The 14,693-nt window shown below is 41.0% G+C and overlaps 1 protein-coding gene across 1 annotated transcript in view; it reads right to left on the reverse strand.

Annotated features, from left to right (window-relative positions):
* Ac3 (Adenylate cyclase 3) overlaps positions 1-14,061 on the reverse strand; it is a 116,690-nt gene extending 102,629 nt beyond the window's left edge. Inside the window, exon 1 of the mRNA XM_019048821.2 lies at positions 13,572-14,061. Within this exon, the coding sequence (XP_018904366.1) occupies positions 13,572-14,024 (453 nt within the window). The 5' untranslated portion in view covers positions 14,025-14,061. The remainder of the gene's footprint in view (positions 1-13,571) is intronic.
* Positions 14,062-14,693: the final 632 nt, after the last annotated feature.

The raw sequence follows: 14,693 nt of genomic DNA on the forward strand, positions 1-14,693 counted from the left end.
TTAATGTAAAATCTCGCTTTTCCATTTTCTCAAAAGGAACTATATCCACTCTTACATTGTTTCGTATCTAGCTCACCACAAGCACACCCCATCTTTCTACTTTCACATAGTTCATTTAAGCATAGACAATCCAATTTTTAGAGGAGAAATGGCAAAATTATCAAATCTGCGAGAATGCAGGTGTTTAAACGCGAATTGCCGCCAGATGCATTTCCTCACTTTTAAGCCTATTTTTATACTATTTTCCATATCAGAAAGAAATCATAAAAATTACTGTGAAACCAGCTATTTGAGCACTCTCAGATGAAGCAGTACAAATTTGAGTGCAAATTCTCTATTGGACTACTTTACACTGGCCACGTGGGTTTTATTCACCCTGCCGCAATTCCATCTTCTCCGCGGCCATCTTTCTAAAGTTTAGAAGTATTTTTTTTTGACTCCATCACAAATAATTAAAAAAGCTTCAGAGGAGACCTGGAACGAGTTACGATCGGAGAAAAAAACAAGCAGGAAGCTCCAACGCATTGGCGTCGGAGAGCGGCTCTGGGGGCAGTAGTTGTAGTCAAGAATGAGGGCCTAGACACATTTTGTCATTGATGTACAATCCGACAACTGTCGATTCATGTTTTGTAACTTAGCAGATTTACGTAGCCGGTGTATAAATGTGTATTGGGCTTTGATATGGCGAATACATGGCATTATCACTTGTTGTATACTTTTAATTTTGAAAGCTCTTTGGAGGTCCGCTTCCTAAAAAATCTCTGGTTGATAAGTCGTTTAGCGAGGCTGCAAAAAATTTGCATTTTTATATCTGAAAGTGTAGGTATTGGTTTTTTGTATAATTGTTTTTTTGGATTGCTGGAAAAGTAACGCATACTTCTATAATTTAGGACTGAGTCAGGGAAATATAAGGTTCGTTAAATAGTAAATATTCCTAGTACCGTGTGACACTATTGTTAACGAAAAGTTTTTGCAACTTGTCAAAGAGGTTGTTGAATGATCTTCGAATAACTTTTGATGAGCTAGAGGTAATGGTTCTATCTGCAGCTCGTGGACTTCTGTACGATATTGTCCAGAATCATCTAAATTTTCAAAAAGTGTCCGCTTGTTCGATACCCAATTTGCTCATTCATGCATACAAGGAGAAGCGCATGAAAGCTTTAGCAGACATTTTGGAGATGAATCAAGAATTAGATGAAGAATTTATGACTTAAATCACGGCACCTTAATCACGGGATGACCTTAATTACGGCAACTATTTATTGTCCATGAGATGCAGATGGTTCCATTTCCCTAGCTCATCAAAAGGTATTCGAAGATCAATTTCATCAGCCACCCGTACGAACCACGTTTCTAGTGACCCGTACTTGCTTCGCACGTATGAAACATACAATCAGAGAAAACAGAATTCATCTTACAATAATCAATAATCAGTAGGACATGAATCGTTGCGATGTATAATACGACATTATAATGCGGCATTACTATTGTAATTCATTTTAATGTTTAGGGGCATTATAAATCATTATTGCCACGTCGGAATGAAATGTTGTAGACTGAATTGAAAAGCATGTTGGCAAAATTTATTATAAAAATAGTATAACATGTAGGTACATAACATAAAGGTAATACAAATTAAATGATTAGAGCGTGTATATTTCATTACATTATAGGTATATTACAATCATTTTTGTCATTGTTGGAAATTTTGATAGTTTGAATTTTGATAGTTGATAGTTGATAGTTTGAGAGTTGAAAATTTGGTTATTTTATTTAGTTAAGGTGATTCGATAGACGCCATATTTTGTGTCAGAATGGCATGCGACTTTTCCATCAATTGGTTCCATTTTTTCATTTACTCATCATTTTTCTCCAATTTTAAGTTTCGCAATTCTGTTTTCAGGAGACTAAAGCACTCACTTATCAATTTGTATATTTATATTGAGTTAAGGGTAGAGACGTATTCCTCACCGGAATTGAGGAATGGAGGTGTTACAGTATGTCCGGCATTAGGTTCCATTTCGACATCAGCGACGATCAACGCTGCGATACTGGAAGCCAGTCTTCCGATATTAAATCCCTAGCGGGGAAGAAAAAAAATGCCTAGATTTCGCTAAAAATCCCTAAATCCCCAGATTTGCTCAAATATACTTAAAAAATCCCTAGATTTTGCAAAAAGCGCCATTTTTTTATGAAGAATCATGATGTCATTCGATGTAGCGATTTGCAATATTTATATCTGATTGGCTCGTTTGAATTTTGGCGCTCTCTGAAAGCAGTGCTAATCCAGACCAATAAAATGAAAGAATATTAGTTGATTTCTTATTATTAACAGGTTGAATGCAGTTGAATGTCAAGTACATCGAAGGACACAATCGTTTTAATTTCCGGCTTATTTGCGGGGAAAATAGTGTTGCCAAAAAGGCCTACAAAATATAGATGAAAAAATGTTTTCGATTGTCGAAGCTATAATTGAGGTTAAAAAGTTGATTTTTGGTAACTTTACCTCATCAAAAAAAAATCCCTAGATTTCCTGAAAAATCCCTAAATCCCTGGAAATTCCGGAAAATCCCTAAATCTAGGAATAAACCCTTAGACATCGGATGGCTGTTGGAAGCATTAGAGTCAACATTTGAAACGCTGCTGCAGAATTTGCCGGGAGTATAATCGAGTGTTGAAAGTCAGTAGAATTGAACAATGTAATAATTGCTTTCCGAAATAAGCGTTATAATAAAAAAACAACGAATCTGAACTGTTAATACTGGAACACACCTTCTGTAAATGTACCTTGCGAGAGATAAGTAAAAAAATAGATGTACTGGAGGAGAAGTGCTTCTCCACAGAGTTTGCAGAAGGAAAAAAAATGCCCAAATTTACTTACTTCAGCATTTTCGGCAAAATCACTGCAATTTCCGAACCTTTTTCTGGCCAGGGGCCAAAATTAAATGATTATGAAGGGCCACTTAGATGTTGTAGATAAAAATAGGACTGTTGAAAAAGTCGCCGTTTTCAATAAATATGTTCCCGGAATGGAAGAGTTAGGTTAAAAAATTTAGAGTTAAAAAATTCCCATGAGCCGAGTGCCGTAGGTTAAGGGCCCGTTCGCCAAAACTAATCGGAACTGTATGAATGAATTGCTCCTTTTAAAAATCAAAACAATATCGAATTGCGATATATTACACAGTTAAGATAGGGCTATGTCCTGTCGTAAGCGGCGACATACAGTCGATATCATTTCAATAATCGCCCCAATGGCCACGATAGTTGTTAGACGTTTACGGTTTCCCTGGTAACCTTTGTTTGCTATCAGCTGATATCGAGTAAATGACTAGGAAGCTCCAACCCAGTGGTTAAAGCTTCCTTAACCGCGAAAACTTTCAAATTCAAATTTTCAAATTTTGAACGTAAAGTACATTTTTTCCATCACGAGATAAAAGCACAAACAAGTTTTGAATTGTTGACTGTATCACCATGATTCCAAAAATACAATACACAACATAGCATTGACTAACAATAAAACAGTATGCAATAAAATAAAGTCATGACAAGGAACATAGCCGAAAATGGCGCCGATTCCCATCAACCAACGCGCGGTCTCTACAATGTAACATGCTGCATTGATACTCCCCAGCTGGGACCGTCCGGAATAGCAGCTCTAGTGCAAGCACCAGAGCCGCTAAAAACGAGAATGCGGGAAATGTCGGGTTTGCGGAGACGAGTCCTGAAATCTGACAACGGCGCTTCCCTGTGAATTGATTGAGCTTCAAAGTAGAAACGACAGAGACGCTCGTCCTAGCACAAGCTTAACCCTCCTTCCCTGCCCTGGCTCAGCTTCCACTCTATAACTATCTCTTTTCTCTTTCAGCCCCCACCCCGCCACTCCCCGCCCTGCTCACAGCCGCTTTCCCACACACCCTGATCCGTATCCCGTCATTGCATTTCCACTTTTTTTTACGATTCCATACGCGAGTCGCGAGGCCCCTGTCTGCCGTCTCGTCAAAGCCCTGTCCTACTTTGCTCGCTCATTTGAGACTTTCCCGATCCCTTTCAAAATTTTCAACGGTCATCCCAGTGGCGTAGCGTGCTTTGCGATATATCGATTGGGCTGCCATTTAAATCTATGGAAAAGGATCGATAGACAGCGAGACGAAAACTCAGCAGAAACAGGAAAACATGTGAGACTTCTTCTTCTCCCTCATTAGTTTCGGTGGTGTGGCGTGCTCTGCGATATATCGATTGAGCTGCCATTTAAATCTATGGAGAATTGTCGAAAAACAAGGTTTACCTCAATGATAGATTTTTTACCGTAGCTTCAAATGGGGAAATATCGATAATAATCGATCTTTCACGCCTCGCAGCCGGGTCATCCATGGATGCGCTTGCATATTTACCCTGTCCGACTCAGTGCTTCAGCCCACCTCAAAAAAGTACTGACAGTGGAGTGACAGATATTTTGTCATGTACTTACGTATGTAGGTTTGTGTTCGTTAAATTTTACGTGACTGACACGGTGCCATTGGCAACTTTCAACATGTTCGCCGTCTTACGAATGGCAGCAGTGGAGACCAAAATTTCCATTTGTTTTATCTGACGGCAACATAACGCTGGCATTCTTCTCCCGAGGATGATAGAATATTTTGCCACGTTCCTCTCTTTGACGGGCCCATCCAACACGGTCCGCCTAAGGGGACTCTTTTTGGGGCCTTTTTCGAAGGATTTATGGAATGTTGTAAATGTTTCAATTTTACAATATATGCGCACTTAGTCGTGAAGTAAAAAAGATATTTCCATTTCCAGGATAGTAAAATAGGTCAGTTGGACGTATTTCTATCAAACGGACCTAAACGCCATAGGGGGAGGAAAGGAGAGGGGGGCTTGGATTGGCGGGTGTTGCGGAACGCGATGCTCGCTCCTCCTATACTCGCAATGCTTTTCCGTGGCGCTTAGGTCCGTTTGACAGAACGCGCTATCCGGGATTCTAAAATCTTCGAAAGGAACTCAATTTGGCGCTTAGTTCCGTTTGACAGAAATACGTCCAGTTGTTCCTTAATCTCTCTTAATGTCAAGAGGTGAACGAAATCGCGATCACATAAACCGAAACTTTAATTATTTCATTTGATCTCATGGTGAAAAGTAGGCTCCTCCTCAGGGCAGGGGCCGCACAGTGGATCGAGACAATAAGATAGGTCGGACAAAATTTGGAAACTTTAAACTCTCATAACTCCGCTTATACAAAATGTTGAGGTTCTGAAAGTGATTTCATTGGTTTTCTCGTAGAGTTTTCTTCCAGAAGCACCCCTCAAAATTTAGAATGTGACGAAATAAACATCAAAATTTGCAGTTTTAGTCTAAAATATTCTGTTCGAACTCTCTAATTGACTCGATCTACCGTGGGCCGTCCCTAGACTACGTAACACTCAAGGGAAGGGGGAGGGGGGTCGAGGAGAGTGTTAGGCCATTTTATTTTTTCGTGTTAAAGGAAAGGGATCTACGTCACAAAAGCGTTACGAGGGAGGGGAGGGCCGGAGGGGGTCAAAAATACCGAGAAAGTGCGTCACGTACTTTAGGGACGGCCCCACAGCGGTAGCCCGGTCCACGCTCTGATTAATCTTAACTAACGAAATAATTGTTCTTTCTTTGGGAAATTGATGAGGGAAGAGGAAAGTTCCGTGCTTTTCCAGGAATCCTTAATCGTCGTATCGGAAGCCCTGTAGCCGCGCACCATTAGTATATGGGTCAGAAGTCGAGTCACGCGTTCAGTTAATGATGGGTCAGTTGAAAAAAAAAAGGTTAATAGAGGAGGAACGATGTACCAGCTTTTCTGTTCTCGACATGAAAGGTTCACTTTTTCTCCGGAAGTTAACGAAAGTCCATAAAAGCTTGAGTTTGCTTTACACTCTCGTGGCGCACTGCTGTCGCGGTCACTTTATTGACTGTCGCCGTCCTATGATGCATACGGCAAAAATTGAGGTAAATTTTCACAAAGTTGCAGACGCTACGCCTCCTCTGTGATAACCTCGTTCAGTGTTACGGAATCGCTTTTTTAGGCATGCTTCGTTTAAAAGTTATTGAAAATTGCAACATTAAATAATTAATACTATATATTGTCTGCATGGTGTGCAAATTGTCGGTGAAACAACCACACCACATATCTCGGTTTGCGACGTTGTAGACTTCGTGCCATACCTACATTATTTTTTCAATGGAAACCTGGCACTGGAAGATTCAAGTACGCACTACGGTGTACGCGCAATGCGTGAAGTATTCATGCAGTCTTGTAGGCGCTAATATGCGTTTTGAGCGCAGCGTGCTCTACGCGCAATGCGTGAAGTATTTCTGCAGTCTTGTAGGCGCTGATATGCGTTCTGCTCCGGCCGCATGGTCATTGGTCATGTCTACTCCAAGCCGCTCTAATGAAGAAAAAGAGAGCACGAGAGATTCCAAAAATTAAAGTCTGTTTTCTAATGTTTATTTTCCTTTAATTTATTTACTACTTTATTTATATAATCAGTTTTTTTTTGTTTCAAGGATGAATCTTTTAAAGTTTTGACAAGAGCAGGCCGTTAATTTATAAATTAGAATGAATAAATCAAAAGTCGACGTAGAAAGACCACGTATATCTTGGTTGCGACGTTGCAGACTTCCGATCATACTTCAAATAAATAGAAAACTACCCAACGACAATTCTTTAAAAAAATCCTTGATTTTTCTACTCTTCGCGATGGAAACTTTGGAAATTTCAAGGAATGATATTGATTTGTTCTCCTTCAAAAAAATAAATGGAAGCGAAGATTCTTAAACACCACGAACAATACACGCGGTCTGGTATAGGCCGGTTCACCGTCGAAATGAATGATGCACGTTTGTTTTGACGCTTAACCATTTTGGCAGAGTAAATCAACGGTGAAACTGCAAAAATGCGGCAAAATGCAAATATTCCGGTTGCAATGTGCCAAAATCTCCGTTCCTATTTTATTTTTAAAGAAGAGCCCGAATCAATCTCACGGCTTGAAATTCTCACTGAATGTTCCTCAAATAGAGAAGAAAAATCACCGAAGTTTTAAAGAATGACGTTCAGAATAGTTTTCCATGCAGAAAAATCACTGGAAATCTGCAACGGCGCAAACGGGTACAAATATCTGTAGTTTAACTATCGGTTTTTTGCCAATTATTGACCTCTTCCCAGCCTCGTAATGCTAATTTTACCCGTTAAAATAAATGGTTATATTTTCCCTGTTTATTATTATTTCTTAAATGTTTAATTAATTTCTTTCCCACAGCAGTATATTCCACCATTACACGTTAACTCACATGCGACACACGGAATTTTTCAGAACAGCCATACTTTAAGTATAATAAAAATCCCAGAGAGCAGCACATAATGGAGCAGACACAGCTAGACCAATGAAGCACAAATGATATGGAGGGAGCCTAGCGGTGGAAGTGGGTGCTTGCAACGGATAAAGGCACCCTATAGTTAGTCCATCGTTTTCTCCCTTAGTCCATTTAAGAGCCACCCATTTTAACAAATAAGATTACTCAATACTCCCTGTGTCTTCTTTTCTTATAGCTTTGTCTATCAATTTCAAAAATCAGCCGACTGAGGCTCATGTAAAAATCAAGATACACCCTTTCGCCAAAGGAGCGACAATTTATCAGGACATTGTGCAATTTGGCAGCGACGCAGAGGCTCATCCTCATTTTCAGTTCGTCTCAAAGCGCCATAAGCCCGAAAGCTCAACTGGAATCATGTTTAGCCGCAAGACAGATTGCGGCCTATATACTCGTATTTTGAAAACTCAGCAGAAACAGGGAAACATGTGAGACTTCTTCTTCTCCCTCATTAGTTTCAGCGGTGTGGCGTGCTTTGCGATATATCGACGGTGAAACTACCAAACCACGTATCTCGTTTGCGGTGTTTAAAAATCTACGCTCACATTTTATTTTTTTGAAGTAGACCAAATCAATATCATTCTTTGAAATTTTCACGGAATTTTCTCCGCACGAAGAGAAAAAATCACAGAAATTTTCAAGACTGGATGTTGAGTAGTTTTTCATTTAAAAAATAAAGTATGACAGGAAGTCTGCGACGTCGCAAACCGAGATACGTGGTTTGGTAGTTTCACCGTCGATATCGGTTGATCTTCGTTTCAAACGTATGGAGAAGGATCGATGAACAGGGTGCTCGCAACGAGCACCTTCATGATCGATTCTTTACCATAGCTTCAAATGGGGAAATATCGAAACGAATAAACGATCATTTACACCTCGCCGCTGATCAGTTTGTTTATCACAAGGAAAGGAGAGGAACGCCGTACAGCCTACATGAACTAAGCTAGAAGAGAGGCGGAACACTGCCGTGCTAATAAAAAACGCAGTAAGAGCATTCGAATATTGCCAAATTTCCTCTCGGAAAATATTTATTCGTGAATTAAGTTTTGAATATTTTTTCTCGAAATTTACTGACACTTTAAATCAAATTATGAACAAAATTCTCTGAAAAATCTGAGGAAAAATACCAACGAATTTCTCCGTAAATTCGTCATTTGTCGAAGAAAATTTGGCAACGTTTCAAGGTTCATACGGCGTTCTTCCCTCGGAAAGCAGAACGGGAGGATAAAACACAGTGTGGAACATATCAAACACGCACTTCCTTTCCACGTTCAACCTTATTTGATCTCGGATCCTCCCTATTTATAGCAGACGCATTCTTCGAAAAAGAGAGCTATTCGTTTTGGCTTTTAATTAGGATCGGAGCGGTTTTGATGGATTGAACGTTCATCGTTTCAGGGGGCGTTGAGTTCGAAATGAGGCGGAATTGGGGGAAATTAAGATACTCAGACATCGTTCTGAGGCATCATTACATGATCTCGAATCTGTAAACTTCGCTAATTTTTCAGGTCCGCTCCGCTTTATGGCCTCGAAACTCAATCTTAGGACCAGCGCAGCGGCGAGGCGTGAATGGTCGGTTATCGATATTTTCCAATTTGAAGCTATGGTAAAGAATCGATTATTAAGGTGTTCGTTGCCAACGCCCTGTTCACCAATCCTTTTTCATAGGTTTAAATGACAGATCAATCGATATATCGAGAAGTCTCCTCATGAATTTTATAGATCTCGCACTAATAGAATTGTTTATAGTGTTTCAGAAATCTTAATAATATGTCTTATTTCAGAAAAGCAGACTTGTTGCAGACTTGGGAAAAAGTATTATACCTCTTGTGCAATAATTTTATCTTGTATATCGACGGTGAAACTACCAAACCACGTATCTCGGTTTGCGACGTCGCAGACTTCCTGTCATACTTTATTTTTTAAATGAAAAACTACTCAACATCCAGTCTTGAAAATTTCTGTGATTTTTCCTCTTCGTGCGGAGAAAATTCCGTGAAAATTTCAAAGAATGATATTGATTTGGTCTACTTCAAAAAAATAAAATGTGAGCGTAGATTTTTAAACACCGCAAACGAGATACGTGGTTTGGTAGTTTCACCGTCGATATGCATTATATTCTTTTGTACTGTATTATAATAAGAAAAAACTGTCTTCCTATGTTGCGGAAAAGAGAATTAATACCTAATAATTTCATCATTCACAGAAATGAGTTAACTCATACTGGACGCGTGTTAATAAATCATACCTATCAAACGCCTGTGATTGTCGACGTAGGCAATTTGTGTGGTACTGGAGCACGAAGAGTTGCTTGATTGATTTAATCCCTACGCAGCGCTGACTTGGGTGCTTTGTAGCCAAAAGTAACTTTGGAGCCATTAAAGTTGGTATACTACAACTACTACTACTACAACGATCACATGAAGGAAAGTGAGTGGCGAGTACGTACTCATGATTGATATGTGCTTTTGATGAAATAGAAAAATGCAAGTAATTTAACTCAGTGTATACCCAAAAAGTATGTATACTGATTCAAATGTATGGGAGAAGAGCTAGAGTATTCTTGAGCATAAGTCTGATAAATAGACTCACAGTAAAGCATTTCAACTTGATCGGTTACATTACCAATTTTTCTGGGAATTGCCAATCATTAATGCACGGTAATTTTACGGCTTTCCAGGGTTTTTATAATTTACAATAAATTTATCGGATTTATCTTCCGAGGCACCGTCCTCGGTAAAAGAAGTAAGAAAATTGAAAATCACTTAACATCTTAAATGTTCCTCTAACAGAGTCTCTAGAGAGGAAAAGCATTAGTGATTGTCATTTAAGAATAAATGAAATGATTTCCATGCACTGAGCAACTAGGCAGAAGAAGAAATAAACAGAGCGTCAGTTTAAAAATTGCTTTGTGACAACTCTGCCTCTTCGGAAGTGGAGCAGAATGAGCGCATAGATTTTTTCCAGCAAAATTAGCTATGTCACCGATCACCATTTATCAGCCTCCACTCGACCACATACTAGCACTGTTGACCTAAAAACAAAACAAAAACCCCATGGCATAACATGTGGTTGATTCTTTACATGCTCGCTCTCCAAACTCCAACTTCAGGAAACGAGTATCCGCACTGTTCCGGCACTCATCTCGTTGCTTGTTGGGAATTGAGGAGCTTTCCGGAAGAGTCCATACCGAGAACTCGCGTTTCGAGAAAAAATCGTTTACAATTCTGCCGTGCTAAGGAAAAACGTCGTATGAACATTCGAGAGTTGCCACATTTTCCCGAATAAAGCATGTATTTTTGAGGAAAGTTTTGCATATTTTCCCTTGAATTTTCAGATATTTTAGATTAAATCGAGAACAAAATTAACTAAAAAATTTGAGGAAAAATATTGACAATTTTCTCAGTAAATTCGGCTTCTTTTGAAGGAAATATGGCAACGTCTGAAGGCTCATACGGCGTTGTTTTGGCAGAAATTTCATAATTGTTTTCAGATACGTGATTATCAACTCATATTAAACCTTTGACATTTACATCGAAGCTTATACGAATTGAAACAGAATTCGGCTAGCGGATATATTTAGGTATCGTCATTGGGGAAGGAATGCTTTAAAGAAAACAGAAAAAAGTGGTATGTAGACCGTCCCTCTTTTGCAGATGAATCATAGGTTTTGACGAGTTTTTTCGACGTGTTGTAAAAAAGAATGGACATAAGATAGAAACAGAATCTCCAGTAAAAATTTCCTAATTATTTAAGGTCAGAGCCTGGGAGAAGAGGTTTTGGTTGAAAATGCGACCATGCAGCGTTCCCTTATTTCTCTAAGCGCACATCTTTAGAGGGCATAAAGCCTTCCGGAATTTTTACTTAAATCCATAAAAATTGAATATTTATATAAATAAATGCTCAGTAAATGTTGTGCTTCCAAGAAACATGCAATGGTTTTAAAAATACTAATTCTCTCATCCAACAAGGCTCGCACACATTTCATTATGTCACTCTGCGTGCTTGAAGAAAATGTGTTACTCCTTTCAGGGCAAAATTTGATGCCGATTGAGAAATGTTGGAACGTTTCTCTTTACGAAAACCTCTTCCGCTCATAATAGGATCTAAAAATCATATGAGTGACAAATTGAAATGATGTAATTTTGAGGGTAAATTTTTGAAAATATTCATATTAATTTTTAAGTAAAAGGATAGTAGAATGGTGCTGGGTCCACACTTTCCTAAGAGTTCTCAGGTCATATTTTAGTGTTTTCTTCCCTTTTTCTCCTTCGCAAGTAAAGGCAAGCATAACCAATGTCAAAGTGGTCATTTCAACCATCTTTTTCTAGTTGAATGGAACGTAGTTAGGAGTTTCATACATGTTGAAACGGGTGGCATCGTTTCAGGCACGGCTTCTGTAGAAATTCTTAGGAGGGAGATTTCCCAAGTCCTCAATTTTACAATTTACATAAAAATTGTTGATACTAATTTAAGCTTTTTTTCAGAACCCCAAGATTTCCTCGAAACTAATACCCATTCACGCTCAACAAACTCCGAACGATGCAACTGGTGCTTTGCCGGACGCAACAATGCCCAATAAAGATCTGATCTTGGTCCCTTTTCCCACATTTTAAACAAATACATTTGTTCTGGATTAAAGTCCATTTGAGGGGCTTGCAGGACAATGCGCTATGTGCAGTTTTTGCTATTTCGAGAAATACGTGTTTAGAGTTTCTAAATTACATTGATTCTTATGGCGGAAAGAAAGTTCAAACTGACTTTATGATGCTTAAAAATTGGAAGCTGGGAGCGATTTTTTTTTTACATAATATGCATTAAGGCTAGTTTCACAGGAAATCATTAATATCTCAGTTTTTTCAGAACTGAATTCAGGTGTGCTTCTTGTCCTCCAAACCCACCATATCTAAATTTTTATGGGAGTTTTTTGTTGATGCGACTTCTACACTTTCCAGGTAGTTAAGTTTGTTGCATTCTATACTTTTCTTCTCTCCTTTTTTGAGGAGGAGGGACTTTGAAGTGTTGAGAGGTGAAAAGATATCTCATAATTGAGAGCTGCTGAGAAATTTCAGGATGAAGATTAGAAATGTGAGAAACGATGTTATGTGCAAGTTGCAACCGGGACGGATTACGACTACCGCGTGTTTCATCGTCAAGGCCGTTACAAAGTTGATAGTTCTGACAGCACGTGTTTTTTCAGAGGCTAAAAAAATGGGGCTTGCACCTGACGAAGCGAGCTTGGAGCAGACGAGCGGGAAACAAGGCAAGAGCATGAGGTGAACGGGACAATGAACAGATCGCGCACAATTAGCACGGACTCCAAGAGCTTGGCAATTAGTCGGAGGAGTCACTACGAGTCTGTCAGTGGCGAAGCGTGATGGATCGATTATCGATATTTTCCCATTTGAAGCTATGTTTCAGAATCGATTATTAAGATGCTCGTTGCGAACACCCTGTTCATCGATGTTTTTACACGTGTTTAAATGACAGATCAATCGATATATCGTAAGGCACGCAATGCCACTGGAGTCTGTGAGCGCGCGTGATCCAAACTGTCATTATTCAGCGCCTAATTGCTCGCAGACAAACCCACCTCCGGAAGGTAAACAAACTACGATGTGGAGGATGACGAAGCTAAAATGAGTGACGGCAGGGCGCTTTGAATGGAGGAAAAACTTAGTAATCCTATCAAAACAGACCCATGAGAATAAACCATCAAAAACCTATCAGGAATTGGCCACGAGGTTTGACAATCCAGAACCAGGGTTCCTCTTGGAGCCACGAGGGTTCCCTCTGGGTCACTCCAGCTGCCTCATGGGTTCATCTTAGTGTCCTCATTCACCCCATAGGGACCCTCAGGTATGCTTTCTCATCCTAGCAGGGGCTCCAATTGGACGTATTTCTGCTAAACGGAACTATGTGCCAACTGCAGTACTTTCTGAAGATTTTAGAATTCCGGATAGCGCGTTCTGTTAAACGGAACTAAGCGCCATGGAAAAGCATTGTGAGCATAGGACGGAACGCGCTTCTTGGTCCGCAGTACCCGCCAATCCTACCCACATTCCCCTTCTTCTCCCTATGCCGCTTAGTTCTGTTTCGCAAAGATAGTTCAGGAAGCTTATGGGCTCCCATGGGGCTGTTTTGACAGGGAACACACGTGAACGTAGTAGTGGACCTACCTGCTGAAGAAGATAGGGCTCCGATTTGGCAAAAAAGACGACTAGAATAAAATACAAGATGCAGGCGATGACACTGAAGAGGAGACAAAAGCGGAGTGGCAAAGGGAGGGCGACATAAATGAGGAAGTCAAGGAGGAGGACCCAGCCGAAGGAGTCGCGAGGGCTGAGGCCGTGGGGCTGGAGGGCGAGATGAAGAAGGACTTGGAAGAGGAAGAGGCTGGAGGCCACGTGGGGGGCGACACGGTGCTCCCGGAAGCGAGTCCAGACGAGGACAACACACCACAACACGATGAAAGCACAGGTGACCAGCGGCTCGAAGCTGGGCAAGGTGAGCGCGTAGACGTCGTAGGCGAACGCGGCGAAGATGAAGCATGGCAAAGCGGCGCGCTTCTGTTTGGCGCTGTAGCTCCTGTAGAGTCGCTCGAGCGACGGGTCCGGATCTCCCGCCTCCATTGGCCTCCGCTCAACGACTAGCCCAGCCGCCGAGCCGCCCCCCGCGCCGCCACCCGAAGCGCCGCCGCCGCCCCCCGCGGACGCCCAGCGAAACACGCTCACGCTCACGGCTCACGCTCGCACACCGTGCACCCCCGAATCCCGATCGATTCCCAACCGGCCCCCACCGTCCCCCGCCAAGGACTCCAGGCCCCCCTGGCCCCGGCCCCGGCTCCCCACTCTCACCGCTGCGCCCTGCCATGCACTCCGACCATCTGAGCCCCAAACCGCCCCTCCCACGCCCTCCCCGCTTCACCCCCTTCCGTCCTTTTACAAACCTCTACCCTCATCTCCACCTCGGCCCCGCGCCCTGTCACCCAGCGAATACTCTTCTTTTCACTTCAATCACAACCTCGACTTCGGGCCATAGGGCACACTACTCCGTTGAGCGCTTAAGTTATCCCTAATTCCACGTTTCCTATAGGCCAAGGAGCGTAACTCCATTCCAAGGCTCCAAAACTCACTCGAATAATTCAATTTTTTACCAGAATGTACCCGTGACATTTTTGTCCAAAATTTGTCAGATTTTAGGAGCGAAAGAAATCATACGTATAGTATGTCATCATGTTAATCATATGTATTGTACTTTGACAAGGAAAGTATGGTCACTGTGGTTACCACTTCTGATTG

Source organism: Bemisia tabaci, chromosome 1 (assembly GCF_918797505.1).
Source record: "Bemisia tabaci chromosome 1, PGI_BMITA_v3".
NCBI lineage: Eukaryota > Metazoa > Arthropoda > Insecta > Hemiptera > Aleyrodidae > Bemisia > Bemisia tabaci.